This window comes from Saccopteryx bilineata, chromosome 5 (genome assembly GCF_036850765.1).
Source record: "Saccopteryx bilineata isolate mSacBil1 chromosome 5, mSacBil1_pri_phased_curated, whole genome shotgun sequence".
NCBI classification, from domain to species: Eukaryota; Metazoa; Chordata; class Mammalia; order Chiroptera; family Emballonuridae; genus Saccopteryx; species Saccopteryx bilineata.
The window spans coordinates 198653854-198667647 of NC_089494.1; the positions used below are offsets into that span (position 1 = coordinate 198653854).

A 13794-nucleotide genomic window follows, 5' to 3' on the forward strand; every position below is an offset into this window, starting at 1 on the left:
AAACTTCTTATAGGTTACAGCTACCAAATAGTGGAGTAATATACATATGATGACTGTAGGCTGACAGTTCTTCAGAAGTTTAGTCATTTTTGAAAAAGAATAGATTCTGGTGTTTTGTGGTTTTGTGCCATTACCAATAAATAGTAGAATTTTTTCAGGCAGAAACCATATATTAGGCTTTGTCTTTCTAATGGTAACAGAGTACCTAGAACTTAATAAATTTTGATTGAATTGACTGCCAGCATTCTCTCTTCCTAAGTTATAGATTGTATCCATTGCTTCCTCTTCATTCTCTAGACTTTTCCTAATTCTGAAATTTATCCACTAAAAAGGGCTAGAGCCAGATTTTTATGGGGCCTGAAGTTTATGCAGATTGGGGTAAAGCTTTCTATAAGGAAAAAAGTACAATTTCTGAATGCAAAATTAACTAAGTCCAGCCCCTCTCCCAGGGTTTTGAGAGGAGCTCATGAGAATTGAGGGCAGTTGAAGTTTAAGCTTTATTAGCTTCACAGTAAGTCCACCTCCGCAGTGAACTATTTGAAATATTGCCTCCCAGAAGTAGAGCTCAATATTTCTTCCCTTTTGGCTCCTATAAACGTGTTCCCCTTCTTGCATGAATTTTTATAAAATATATTCAGTACTTTTTGTAATGTAATGGGTATGAGCCAACCTAAAAGTTACTTTTGAAACCTCTTGATAGGTAAATAGGCTTTACCTGGAGGACAAGTGGTTTGATTATTTGCCTTATTAAGAATCTAAGTAACATTTCTTTAATAGTTCTGTTGCTTAAGCTGAAAGACTATAGTGATAACTGAAAAGTTGTTTTCTTGTTGAGAACTCTTTGATGTGTTAGAAATAAATCAGGTGATTTTTCTTAGTCATTAAAAGTTTTTTTTAAACTTTGATAATATTACATATAAAAATAATCTGTTTTTAACTTTTAGTTATTGATTTTTAAATTGGATGTTTGTTTATAGGATATAGAACATATTTTAGTGTTTTATTTGCCACAGACTAAAAAGCTTTGAATATTTCTCAAAATTATTTTAATAAAAGCAACAGTAGTAATAATTATGTTGTGAGAAAAATTGGTATATGTGGAAAATTCTGTATTCTTACATGAAAATAATTTATCCTCTCTGCACAGTGATTTTCCTTGGATAATTTTCACAACTGAAACAGTTAAGCTAAATTGCAGTATAATTGCATATATTAAGTGATATCAGTTATATATGTTATTAAGATGTGAGCTGCCCTAAGTTATGATGAAAATATAAAATCTGCTTGTTTTTAAGCAATTGTCTTATTACCCTGAATCCTTTGAAAGGAAATAAGATTACATATTATTTTGCCATTTTAAAAACATTTAACCCTTATAACCAGGTTTTAATTCTGTAATCCCCTTATTTTCACAGAATAATAATCTCAAAGAAAATTTACTATTCTTTACAAATATCACTGGAGTAAAAACTTCAGTGTCTACCTATTAATATTGGACTTCTTGGGGCAGAAGGGTAAAAAAAGTTACCAGAAGGTTCCTTTTCTAATTCAAGGAATTTTTTTACTGCTGCCTCCACTTATATTTTTATATAGTATATAGATGTCACAGGACTCAAAGAAACTAAGCAACTCATTCAGGAAATTTTGTAGCCAATTTTGAAGCAAAGGAACTAAATTATTTCCTAGAAATTTTGACTTTTGAGAAATTGAGATTTCTAAATAAACATAATTATAACAGTAACATTAAAATTAAGTGAAAGAGTTGTGGTAAAACTAAAATTATTGGTATAAAATATATCTTACCTATTGAATGTTTTACTGTCTTTTAGTAAATTAAAATTAAGTCAGTAGATCAAGGAGCACTTGTGTAGATACCAGCAGTGCTATATCACATGCTGCAGAGAAAACACAAGAGTGTACCTGTTGGACCCTGCCCACAATCTCGTTGGGGGTACATAGTGGATATCAGAATTGGCTTTGACAGTAGTAACAGGTCTATTTTGCTGTATTGGCTTATCACACATCTGTCCAGCATTGTCTTGTTTTTTTAGGAATTTCCTAGTGAGGTACAGAATTGGTACCCATCATCCCTGGGCACTTCCACATGCATAGCAATAGAGTTCAGAATTTGTTTATAATAATTCTTTCTTCATTGACATAAATTCTACATATATTAAAACACAAATCTTAAGCATACTATTCAGTGAGTTTTAACAAATGTGTAGTGTATACTCGTGTAATCCAAATTCTTATATTTCTTCAAGATAGAGAATGTGCATGTTATATTTTATAGATTCTTCAACATAAGGTATGTTTTTAAAAGTTTGCTTTGAAAAAGAAAGGTTTGCTAAAACCATGTAAAGTGTTTGAAAGTATGCCCAGTAGTCCATTGTTTGTTTTGCTTAGGCAAGCATACATCTGTGAAAGCATTTTGCCTACTTAGGTTTACTGTAGAGAAAGATACTAGAAGTCATTTTCAGATCTAAACTGTGAAAAGAAAGAAAAATTAGCTGTAGTTCGTGGGTGCATTATTGTCTGTCTATAGCTAGCTGTGTGTTTACCTGAATAAGCCATACACTACAGCTCAACAAAAATTTCCTTCATGTTAATTAAGATTTTTATCTGAAAATAAAATAAAAGCAGCTACCTGATTCTTTAAAAGTAGTCTTTATGAAAACTTTTGGTTTGGCGGCTGAAGATCCATTCTGCCTTCTGCGTTCAGCCTTTCTGGGGTCAGAGCTGTGAAGGTAGTGAAATCAATAGGAAATAGGGCCTTGCTTTTATGGGAGAGATTTTTGTTAAATAAGCACTCGGTGATTTCTGTGGTATGGGACTATTGTAGATAGTCATTTAAACCAGTGGCTCCTGTTACAAAACAGATCTGGGAGATAAGCACAGTGAAAGGTAGTTGGAAGATAATAGCTAGCATTAGGTTCTATTTCCAGTTTTTTCTTTTTGAAGCCGTATAAAGAGTTGCCTTTAAATTGTTCATGACAGCGGCAGCCTGTGCTGAAGTTGTGTCTGTGTAATTTTTAAGTGTGTCCTGTTCAGTAGCCTTGAGGATTTTAGTGTATTTTAGTTTCACTCTAAAACTGTTCTTGATAATTGAAAAAATAATCACAGACGCTCAGTGATTATTTCAAGCACCTTAGGCTAGCGTGTTAATTTTCTTTGAGCAAGTACATGTTCCATAGTCCATACAATCCTGGAGAATATTTTATTTTTGTGTTGTTCTTCATGTTTCCTTCTGATGTGTTTATACTTAATACCCTGTTTTCAGTCTGAGATCCCAAGTAAACAGCCTGAGACACCCGATGATATCATTCCTCAAAAGGTAAACCACAAATTACCATAAAAGAATGCAAAATACTTGCAGTTTTGTTTTGGGGTTTTTGTTTTGGGGTATTTTTTGGCTTTGTTTGTGTTTTTTAGTGCATGGTAGACTAGACTAACTTAAAAGATTGACCTTCAATTTGCTCTTTCTGTAACTTTCTTAGAGTTGAAAAGTTGGTTTCCTTCGTGCTGAGAACTGTCCTAGTCCTTCTCGGCTTGACTCTAATTAGCTTTAATCTAGGGTCTGTGTGCTGCTCTCTAACCGGCAGTGTTCATTGCTCTCACCATGAAATGTATATGGCTTCATACGTCAACTAACAAGTTCTGACGTGTGTTAGTAATGGGCAGCCTGACAACATTCAACTTTTTTCCCCCCAATTACTTATTTAATTTTTCTAGATGCTAAACTGTATTTTGAGAATGCAAGAGTATTCTTCTTTTAAAATTATTTTTCAATCAGAAGAAGCTCAATGAAACTTAAGTATATGATGACTTCTCAAGATACAATTTAAATTTATTTTAATTTGTTAAAAAATGTATAACTTTTTTTGTTGTTCGAGAAAGATTCTATACATAATTAAGTAAAAAATACAGTTCTTTAAAACTCAGAAATATACCACAAAATATAGACAGCAAATGCTTATGGTCCCAAGTTTAAATCTGTAGATATTGTCTCACGTATGTTAACTCATTGTCTTGCCCATCACTAACTCTGCTTTCATCTTTTTAATAATGAACTTTTTGAGTTGAAGATATTTATTATACCTCATGCAGAATTGTTATAGTACATACGTGTCCTACCTTTCTTTCATTTCAGAAATACTGCGATATTCATGTTTGCTCATCAGATTTATCTTTCCATAATTGTAATATTATTTTACATGATTTTAATTCTTTCCTATGTTATATAACATTTTAGTTTCCATTTACTGTTTATCAGCCAGTTTACAGCAGCTCTCTTCATTCCCTGACTGTGCCTGAAGTTAAAAAAGGGCAGTGTGGCTTTAGTTAGATACCTTATTATCTCAAAGTTGGTTTCATATTTTAGTCTAAATATTCCAACTTATTGGACACTTGTTTTCCACTTCAGTTTGAAATCCTTTGGGGGGGGGGAAGGTCTTATTTGAAATAAGCATTGCTGAGGACAATATATATTGGCTATTTGAGTTTGAAGAATGGGCCAATAGAGTATTTTAACTAGATACTCTTATTCATAGGAAAGGAGTAAAATAATGTTTACAAAGGGAACATTTTAAAGCATGTGTAATAATCCTTCTTTTTCTTAATTGTTAATCCAAAGTCTGGGTCTAATTCTGATTGAGAAACCTTTATACATATAAACTTTTATCTCTGGTTCTACATTTTTGTAGGAAATTTTAGACCTTATTTTTCATATTATACTGGGTTAAAAAAAAGACAGTTTAGGTCAATTGGGGAACCTGTTTTTAGGATAAACATTAATTATCCCAAAAAATAAATGCTCTTATATCAGACCAAAATAAATCTTTTCTAATGTCAACTTATTACTTATTACTTATTAATGGACTTTATTACTCAGTTAGTTAGTATGTGGATCATATTCTTCTACACAACAAACACTGATAGTGTTCTAACAAATTTGAGATCCAGCTCAGAGTGGCAGGCCAACCAGAGAGTGCCATCTGGCTGGAAGCTGGTTGATTCTTTGTTGGGTCAGGACTCTCTGAAGGTTCAGGCCATTTCCAGAGTTCTGGTGACAAGTGGGAATATGCAAGAGAACAGGGCAGTTTTGAGTCTCTTACCTCCAAATATCTGAAATAAGCACTCGCACTAATGACTCCAACTGAATGGCCGGCCCTTTAGACCTGACCTCTTTACATGGGGTAGAAGTAAAGTTCCAGGCTCCTCATCCTCACAGACTAGACGTCCCCTTGGAACTTGATGCTCTCCAGCACTGGATGTTTTCTTCACTCGACTCCAATATAGGGAAGTTTGCTGACACATCAATGAGGTCATATGGGACTAGTGTGAGAATGTTAGTTGATGAGGGGTAATTTATTTCTAGTTTGGGAAGAACAAAACTGCTAATGTTGTTTTACTTATGTCTTTTAAAAACCAATGGAATTTAAAAATAAACTTAATCCAAAAACCTGTGCACTTACTATGTATAAATATAGTCTATTAAAAATTCCTAAAAATATAAAAGGTAACATACAAAGAAGTCTTGACCCCATATCTTCCCTTGGGAAGCTTTTATGTTAATTCTTGAAGATAATTATTTGAGTTTGTTTCTCCTGTTATTTCTTAGAAACCTGCTAGATACAGAAGAGCTGTAAGTTATGACAGTAAAGAATACTACATGCGCCTAGCCTCCGGCAATCCAACCATTGTCCAGGATGCCATTGTAGAGAGTTCAGAAGGTGAAGCTACTCAGCAAGAACCAGAGCACGGTGAAGACACTATTGCCAAAGTCAAAGGTCAGCCTTCCCTTGATTTTAATTTAAAAGCATTTGGAATATTACTTATATTTGAATTTCTATGAAAATAGGAGCAACTGTAAACAATGGGGCCAACTTTAAAGGTATTCATAAATATTCTACCATCTCACCCTTCTTTTTATAGAAATTAAAATAAATGGGGTGATAACTCACCCATCTTAAAAATTAATTGTTTTATCCAAACTAAAGCAGCTAGTGTTATTGCCTACAGATAAATGCAGTGTGCCCATTGGCCAACAGTTTTAAAATTGTATTTGGCAGAATCTTCAGTGGCACTTTATTTTCAGTTAAGGACCTGATAACTAAGTAAATATTTTTAAAATTAAAACAACTACTAGAAATGTGTCATTAGTGTTTGTTAGCCAGCAGTAAGCAATAATGACCTTTCTTCCTGTGATTATTCCATGTCTGTACTTCATGAACTTAATAAAACATACCCATGGTGAGGAACTGTACTAAAGTGGCCGTTGGTGTGTTAATTCTTTTCTTTTCTATGTGTGTGCTCTCTGCCCGCTGTCTACATTGTCCCCATGATCTGGACCTTAACAAACTCTCCACTCTTAAAGACACTGGTAAATAAATCATCCTTCTCTGAAGCATTTTCCCTCTTCCCCTGTCCACCAGTAACCTTTGCTCCATCTCTTACAGCAATTTCAGTGATTTCTTTTGCACTGCTTTGTTTTCCTAAATTGTAAGTTTCTCAGAGATAAAGATTTATTTTTTATCTCATTTTATAGCTTTTGGCAAATGGCTGACTCAAAATGGGGATTCAGCCATTATTGAATAAATCAATCCGTTGTTTATCCTTTTTTTTAAGCCTCTGATTCACCATAAAGTCAAAAGTACTGGCATCTTTTATAAATTAAGCACCTGAATATAAATTAAAACTGTAAATTAAAAATTAGTTTCACATTCTATAGATTTAAAAACTAATAGCATGGTGCCTGACCAGGTGGTGGCACAGTGGATAGAGCGTCATACTGGGATGTGGAGGACCCAGGTTCGAGACCCTGAGGTCACCAGCTTGAGTGCGAGCTCATCTGGTTTGAGCAACGCTCACCAACTTGAGCCCAAGGTTGCTGGCTTGAGCAAAGAGTCACTCAGTCTGCTGTAGCCCCTGGTCAAGGCACATATGAGAAATCAATTAATGAACAACTAAGAAACCACAACGAAGAATTGATGTTTCTCATCTATCTCCCTTTCTGTCTGTCTGTCCCTATCTGTCCCTCTCTCTGACTCTCTCTGTCTCTCCCACAAAAAGAACCCAAACTAATAATATGTGACTATCTTGACGAAAAACACCATCAAAAATTGTGATTCATTTCAGCTATTATTATAATATAGCTGTTCTCTCATGAAGACTCTGACTTACTAATCATTTCATAATTGATATAAAATTTTCACAGATACCTTGGAACTTTTAGTGGTTGAACAGAGTTTACAGCCTATTCATTTTCTTGACATAGCACCAGAAAAATTACTGAGGTGGGTCCAAAGCTGTATTTACTAGATGTAAGCTCCAACCTATAATTCCCAGAGTTGGTGAGATGGCTGTGTTTGTGTCATTGGCACTTAACTTCTTTGGGAGTCATTTTCTTCATCTCTAACTGAGCTAAAAACCACGAATACTGTTGTCACTGCTATGATATTCAAGGTATTATGCACCAGTTGGAGGTTTTGATTTATCAAACCCGAAATATTGCAGCTGTAAGCTTTCCCCGTGGATATTCTCAGCAGGACTTGCTCTCCCTTGCTCGTGTCTTACACTCTTTCGTATGTGAACATAAGGTTCTTCCCAAGGCAAAGCTGAACCTCTGGTAACATGTTTCAGAGCATGCGATTCTGACAGGCTAACTTACACTTTTTCAAAATTCTTAGAGCAACTATTATTAGTAGGTGTAACATGACTTTTTTTTTGGTACAACTAAGACTATTAATTTAATTAAATGTGGGATTTAGAATGCATTTTTTTAGAATGCATTTTGAGCGCTTCTTATATTTTGAGATCTCATCAACTCATTTCAAAGTCATATTCTGTGACTATTAGTGAAGTAACCAAAATGGAGGCAGTAAAATGTTTCCCGTATCTGAAAATTAAGTGATTTGTCCCTGTATTGTAAAGAATTCTTTATGATCTGATGATTTGATCAGATTCATTCATGTATGAATGATCTTAAGGCTGCTTGTCACATATGTCTTAAAATAGTCCTCACAGGCCCTGCAAGCAGGTAGCATCTTTTGTAATCATGTTTATAAATTATTATCATGTTTATAAATTTATTTTTGTTTCTGATAGTAATTGATTATTTATTCATTGTTTTCTTTCAATGACACTTGTCTGTAAGCAAAACCATTCTTATGATTAATTATGCTCTCATCATCTGATACTTATTTAGAATTTATTTGTTAACTATAGTACTAAGTGCTTTTTCTTTTTACATGAATTACCTTGTTTTGTTCTCCCATCAGTTCTGTAAGATAGACAGTATTCTTATTCCAGGTTCAGAGAAAACTCAGGTTTGAAGAAGACATGATTCTCCAAGGTCACACAATCATTTAACTCCAGAGTCTATGTTACTAACCACTGAACTGTGCTGCCTCCCTATACCGTCCAGGGTCATCTCGAATTGGAACTCTGTAGGAGATAGTGCATGAGACTAAACTGTTTCCCAAGTGGCACCTGCAAGGTCACATGGCCCTGTTGGTTATTGTCCTATAGGTCTGGTCAAGCCTCCTTTAAAACGGTCTCGATCTGCACCTGATGGAGGCGATGAGGAGAACCAGGAGCAGTTACAAGACCAGCTAGCTGAGGGCAGCTCTATAGAAGAGGAGGAGAAAACAGACAATGCCACCCTCCTGCGCCTGTTAGAGGACGGAGAAAAGGTACTGTGCTTCTAAAAAGTAAGGATTGTATTTCAGTAACTTGTTTCCATTTTACAAGACCTGTTGATAATGTGGCAGAAGATAAAGATAAATACTTCAGCCTCTATGATGAAATACAATACTAAACAGCCTTTTGGGATCAGTTCTCTACTTCTCTCATCACAGGATTTTCTGACCTAGCTAAACCAGCTAAGCAGCATAAAGTTTCATCAGATACAGTACTGACAAGTGACAGCTAGTTCACTATCTTCCTCTGTACCCTTTATTAGACTGCAATTCTTACTATAATTCTCTATGCCAAACCCATGTACACAACTCATTCTGGCCTTGTAATTTTTCTCTACACCTCCATAACTTCAGTAACCACCAGAGAAAGCCTCAGCCAGTCTGTGCCATCACCCCAGCCTTGAACTTAGCCTCTTCTCTCCTTCACTCACAGAGCCTTACCTTTCCTTCCTGTTTCTCTCAATCACCTGCGCCTTGCCCACGGCTCCGCCCTCATTACCCTGACTCTGCCTTGTATCCTGAGCCCCTGCAGCATGGTATGCCGCTTAGTTTACTACATCATGGTGTTATTTCTTCATTTCCCACCTAACTCATTGTCTTCTTGGCCAGAATGTCCCTCTCTCCGTCATTTGCATAACCTCTATCCTTGTAACTCATTGATACAGCCTCATTTATTTGGATCTCTTTAATACTTAAATGTAGGAAGTGTTCCTTGACCATATTGTTAACTCAGGCTTGGCTGCGTACCCCGCCTCTGCGCTTTCGGAATGCCTTGTATATGTTACTCTATTTTCTCAGGTCATGATTATTTGTTCCTGTGTCTCTTCCCCTAGACAGGGAGCTTGTAAAAGGCAGGCACTATTTCTTATTTTTTATCCTGTTGCTTTACCCAGCTCCAATCACCTGATTGATACCCAATAAACCTTTTTTTTTTTTTTTGTATTTTTCTGAAGCTGGAAACGGGGAGAGACAGTCAGACAGACTCCCGCATGCGCCCGACCGGGATCCACCCAGCACGCCCACCAGGGGCGATGCTCTGCCCCTCCGGGGTGTCGCTCTGCCGCGACCAGAGCCACTCTAGCGCTTGGGGCAGAGGCCAAGAAGCCATCCCCAGCGCTCGGGCCATCTTTGCTCCAATGGAGCCTTGGCTGCGGGAGGGGAAGAGAGAGACAGAGAGGAAGGGGGTGGTGGAGAAGCAAATGAGTGCTTCTCCTATGTGCCCTGGCCGGGAATCGAACCCGGGTCCCCCGCACGCCAGACCGACGCTCTACCGCTGAGCCAACCGACCAGGGCTCCCAATAAACCTTTGAATGAAGGAGTGATTGAGTAAATGAAAGGATAATTGAAGGAAGGAATGAATTAATGTGTAGTGAGAATCACCTTTGTAAAGGATGGTCCTTTTGTCTGTTATATTAGATCTTGCAGTAAGCCTTGAAATCTTACCCGCTAAGAAGTAGTAACTAGAAATGAGGATATAATTTTTAAAATTCTGCCCAAATGTATGGCCTTATTAATCTGGAATGAGAATATTTTTAAATATCAAGTAACTTTAAAAGTACATACTTTGGGTCTGAAGGAAGCTCAGGAGAGGCTCAGGGTCTTAGGAATGTTCTGTTTCTTCATTTGGATTCAGGTTGCATCATATTTAGCATTTGAAAATTCAAGCTGTGCTTTTTATGAAAAATATTTTTATATATATTATACTACAAAAAAGTTACTTTGAAAGTACATTAGTATTTTTCAAATGGCTATGAAAATTGACTTACGTTTGCATATTTTAGAAAATTATTTTCTATTGTCATTTGTTAAACTTCTAATCTCATGACTACAGTTTTTACTCTGTTTGCTTTAAGTTTTAATAGTGCAGGAAGTATATTCAAACTGACATTTATTTGACATTGTTTGCCTCTGGTTAAGTTGTTGATTTCCTTGTCTCATGTTGAACTGAGTTTCAACAAGAATAGATCCTGCTCATTGGAAAGAAAACAATACTTATATTAAGAGATTTAGTGACTCCTTCCTCCTATGAGGAGAAGACAACCTCTGCCAATTTGGGCTTTTTACAATGGCACAACAGTCTGCCATGCAGGCAGGATCTAGGTGGGAGTGAATAGGGAGAGATTCCTCAGTTCTAGTTCCAGAAGTTGTTATGGAAAAAGGAAAAGTGAGCTGTGTGGAAGAGAAGACAGCCAACCATTGCGAACATTGTGTACATTATCTGACTCTCAGGCAAGCCATTGTACATTTAAAATTTACACACAAAGACACAGAGGCCCAGAGAAATTAGAAAACTTGGCTAAATCTACAACGAAGGAACAGAAGTGGGCATTCACTCCAGAGTGCGCTGAGGACTTATTTCAGTCTGAATCATCTTGCCTCACAAAGGGCACAGTTCTGATCTGTTCACAAGTGTGCCTCAATTCCCCTCCCTACCAAGTCTGTTGTGTTTTTCTCCCTCATTCTCTAATCTGTTCATCAGTTCTAGAACCTAGTACATACGTGCCAGGCACATAGTGAGCACTCAGTGCATATTGAGAGAGATGGATGGATGAAGTGGATGGATGGGTGGGGTGGATGGACATGAGTAAGTGGGTGTTCTCTTTTACTGAAGTCGACTGCACATCTGACTACTGGCTTAGCAGGTTCTCTTTAATACTGTATGCTTAAACTCAGATCGAATATGCTAGCTCAGGGAATGCCACCGCAGAGTGACATCTCAGTAAAATTCTGTTTGCCCATTAAGTCCATGTTTTAAAACATTTTGCTTTAGTTATATTAAAAAATTATCTCAATTTTCTCTTAAAATCTATGTTAATGAACGTTTATGGATTTCTTTCTAGATCCAGCACATGTACCGCTGTGCCCGAGTCCAGGGCCTCGACACTAGTGAGGGGCTACTTCTTTTTGGTAAAGAGCATTTTTATGTGATTGATGGATTTACAATGACAGCAACCAGGGAAATAAGAGACATTGAAACTTTACCTCCAAAGTAAGTAAATGAATGAAGAGATACAAAATACTGTGATCTTTAGAAAACAGTATCATTCACATGGGTTTTCTAAATCCAAAAAGTGTGTTTTAAAATTTACATAATGTTAACCTCTCAGTTTGTGTGCATGTAAGTGTTCATAGGGGTAATAGTTATTTTAAAGTAATAAAGAAAAAATTTGCCTTATATATCAAAATGAAAACTGAGTAAAATTTGTGACTGTGTATTGAATAGCATTAGACACCAAACTCCTTATATTATAATCTATATGTTTAGAAACTTACTCTGAATTTGCAAATTGTTGTTTTTCATTTTAAATTTCAGTGAACACAGTTGTAGAGAAAATGCAGGTAGCCACAGTACTCTAACAGGTGAGGGAGCGTCCGTGCCCTCTGTGTCCTAAGGGCAGTGTGCCTGAATCACAGCACTCGGTCATCCAGCGTCCTTTTCTTCTGCTTCTGTGACCAAAGTGATAGTGGGTAAAGGAAACCAGAAAATAGACAAAGCTAAAAGGAGGAAAAAATGCTAAAGGTTTAGCAAACAACATGGTCTTCTCTTCCTTTGATATCTTGAACACCTAACACTGTTGAATGTGGACATGGCCCCTGCAGTTCATTTCTGGGAGATATTTCAAATGATTCCTTTCAGCAACAATCAGGGCCACATTTTGACTTTCAGGGGCCTCTTTCTCCTTATAAAAGTAGTAAAATTTATGTTTCTGACTGTTAGTTTAAAAGATGAATGTTTTTATATTATATATTAAAGAATTTCCTTTGGCCTAAAAGTTTGAATTTTTTCTTCTGATTTTAAAAGAAATTAAAACACTTCCTTGGGCCCCTAAAAATATTTATACCTGGTCACTGTGCCTGATAGATAAGTAAGCCCTGATAGCAATAATGGGATATTTTTAATTAACTTCTTCAAAGGAGGTTGCTTGTGTGCTGAGTAGCTGACAATCTCTTAAACATTTTTTTAACTAAATATCTGATATAATGTTACCCAGTCCTGTTCATATGTTGAAAATAACAACTTTGTTAAACTGTGAATTTATCTCTCACTGTGTTTTTATCTCCTTTCTCTTGGCTGCCTGTAGTATGCATGAGCCAATTATCCCTAGAGGAGCCAGGCAAGGCCCCAGTCAACTCAAGAGAACATGCAGCATTTTTGCATATGAAGATATCAAGGAGGTACATAAACGGAGGTATCTCCTGCAGGTAAGTTAATTTAGTAGTACTGTTTTGTCATGTTCCTTTATTCAAAGGCTGTACTATGTTAAAGCTGATACATGCCATGAAAACCTTCTATAGGATCTGCATTATTCTTTTGTGTGTGTGTGTGTGTGTGTGTGTGATAGAGACAGACTGAGGGATAGATAGGGACAGACAGATAGGAAGGGAGAGAGATGAGAAGCATCCATTATTTGTTGAGACACCTTAGTTGTTTCATTGATTGCTTTTTCATATGTGCCTTGATGGGCAGGGGTGCTACAGCAGACCGAGTGACTCCTTGCTCAAGCTGGTGAGCCTTGCTCAAGCTGGCGACCTCGGGGTTTTGAACCTGGGTCCTCTGTGTCCCTGTCCGACACTATATCTACTGCGCCACTGCCTGGTCAGGTGGATCTGCATTTTTTTTTTTTTTACACAGAGACAGAGAGTCAGAGAGAGGGATAGATAGGGACAGACAGACAGGAACAGAGTGAGATGAGAAGCATCAATCATTAGTTTTCTGTTGTGACACCTTAGTTGTTCATTGATTGCTCTCTCACATGTGCCTTGACCGTGGAGCTACAGCAGACTGAGTAACTCCTTGCTTGAGCCAGCAACCTCGGGTCCAAGCTGGTGAGCTTTGCTCAAAGCAGATGAGCCCGTGCTCAAACTGGCGACCTCGGGGTCTCGAACCTGGGTCCTCCGCATCCCAGTCCGACGCTCTATCCACTGCGCCACTGCCTGGTCAGGCTGCATTGCAGGCATCCCCAAACTACGGCCATTTATCCAGCCCCCCGCCGCACTTCCAGAAGGTGCACCTCTTTCATTGGTGGTCAGTGAGAGGAGCACTGTATGTGGTGGCCCTCCAACCATCTGAGGGACAGTGAACTGGCCCCTTGTG

The 13794-nt window shown here is 37.2% G+C and overlaps 1 protein-coding gene across 7 annotated transcripts in view; it reads left to right on the forward strand.

The window, feature by feature from the left end:
• WDFY3 (WD repeat and FYVE domain containing 3) overlaps window positions 1-13794 on the forward strand; it is a 281383-nt gene that overhangs the window by 228356 nt on the left and 39233 nt on the right. For 5 of the 7 annotated variants that reach the window (XM_066281026.1, XM_066281029.1, XM_066281032.1 and 2 more), the window contains 5 exons: window positions 3281-3334; window positions 5621-5789; window positions 8530-8693; window positions 11540-11688; window positions 12782-12902. In XM_066281026.1, coding sequence (XP_066137123.1) covers window positions 3281-3334; window positions 5621-5789; window positions 8530-8693; window positions 11540-11688; window positions 12782-12902 — 657 coding nt within the window. The remainder of the gene's footprint in view (window positions 1-3280; window positions 3335-5620; window positions 5790-8529; window positions 8694-11539; window positions 11689-12781; window positions 12903-13794) is intronic. The other 2 variants (XM_066281031.1, XM_066281033.1) reach the window with 1 other exon arrangement.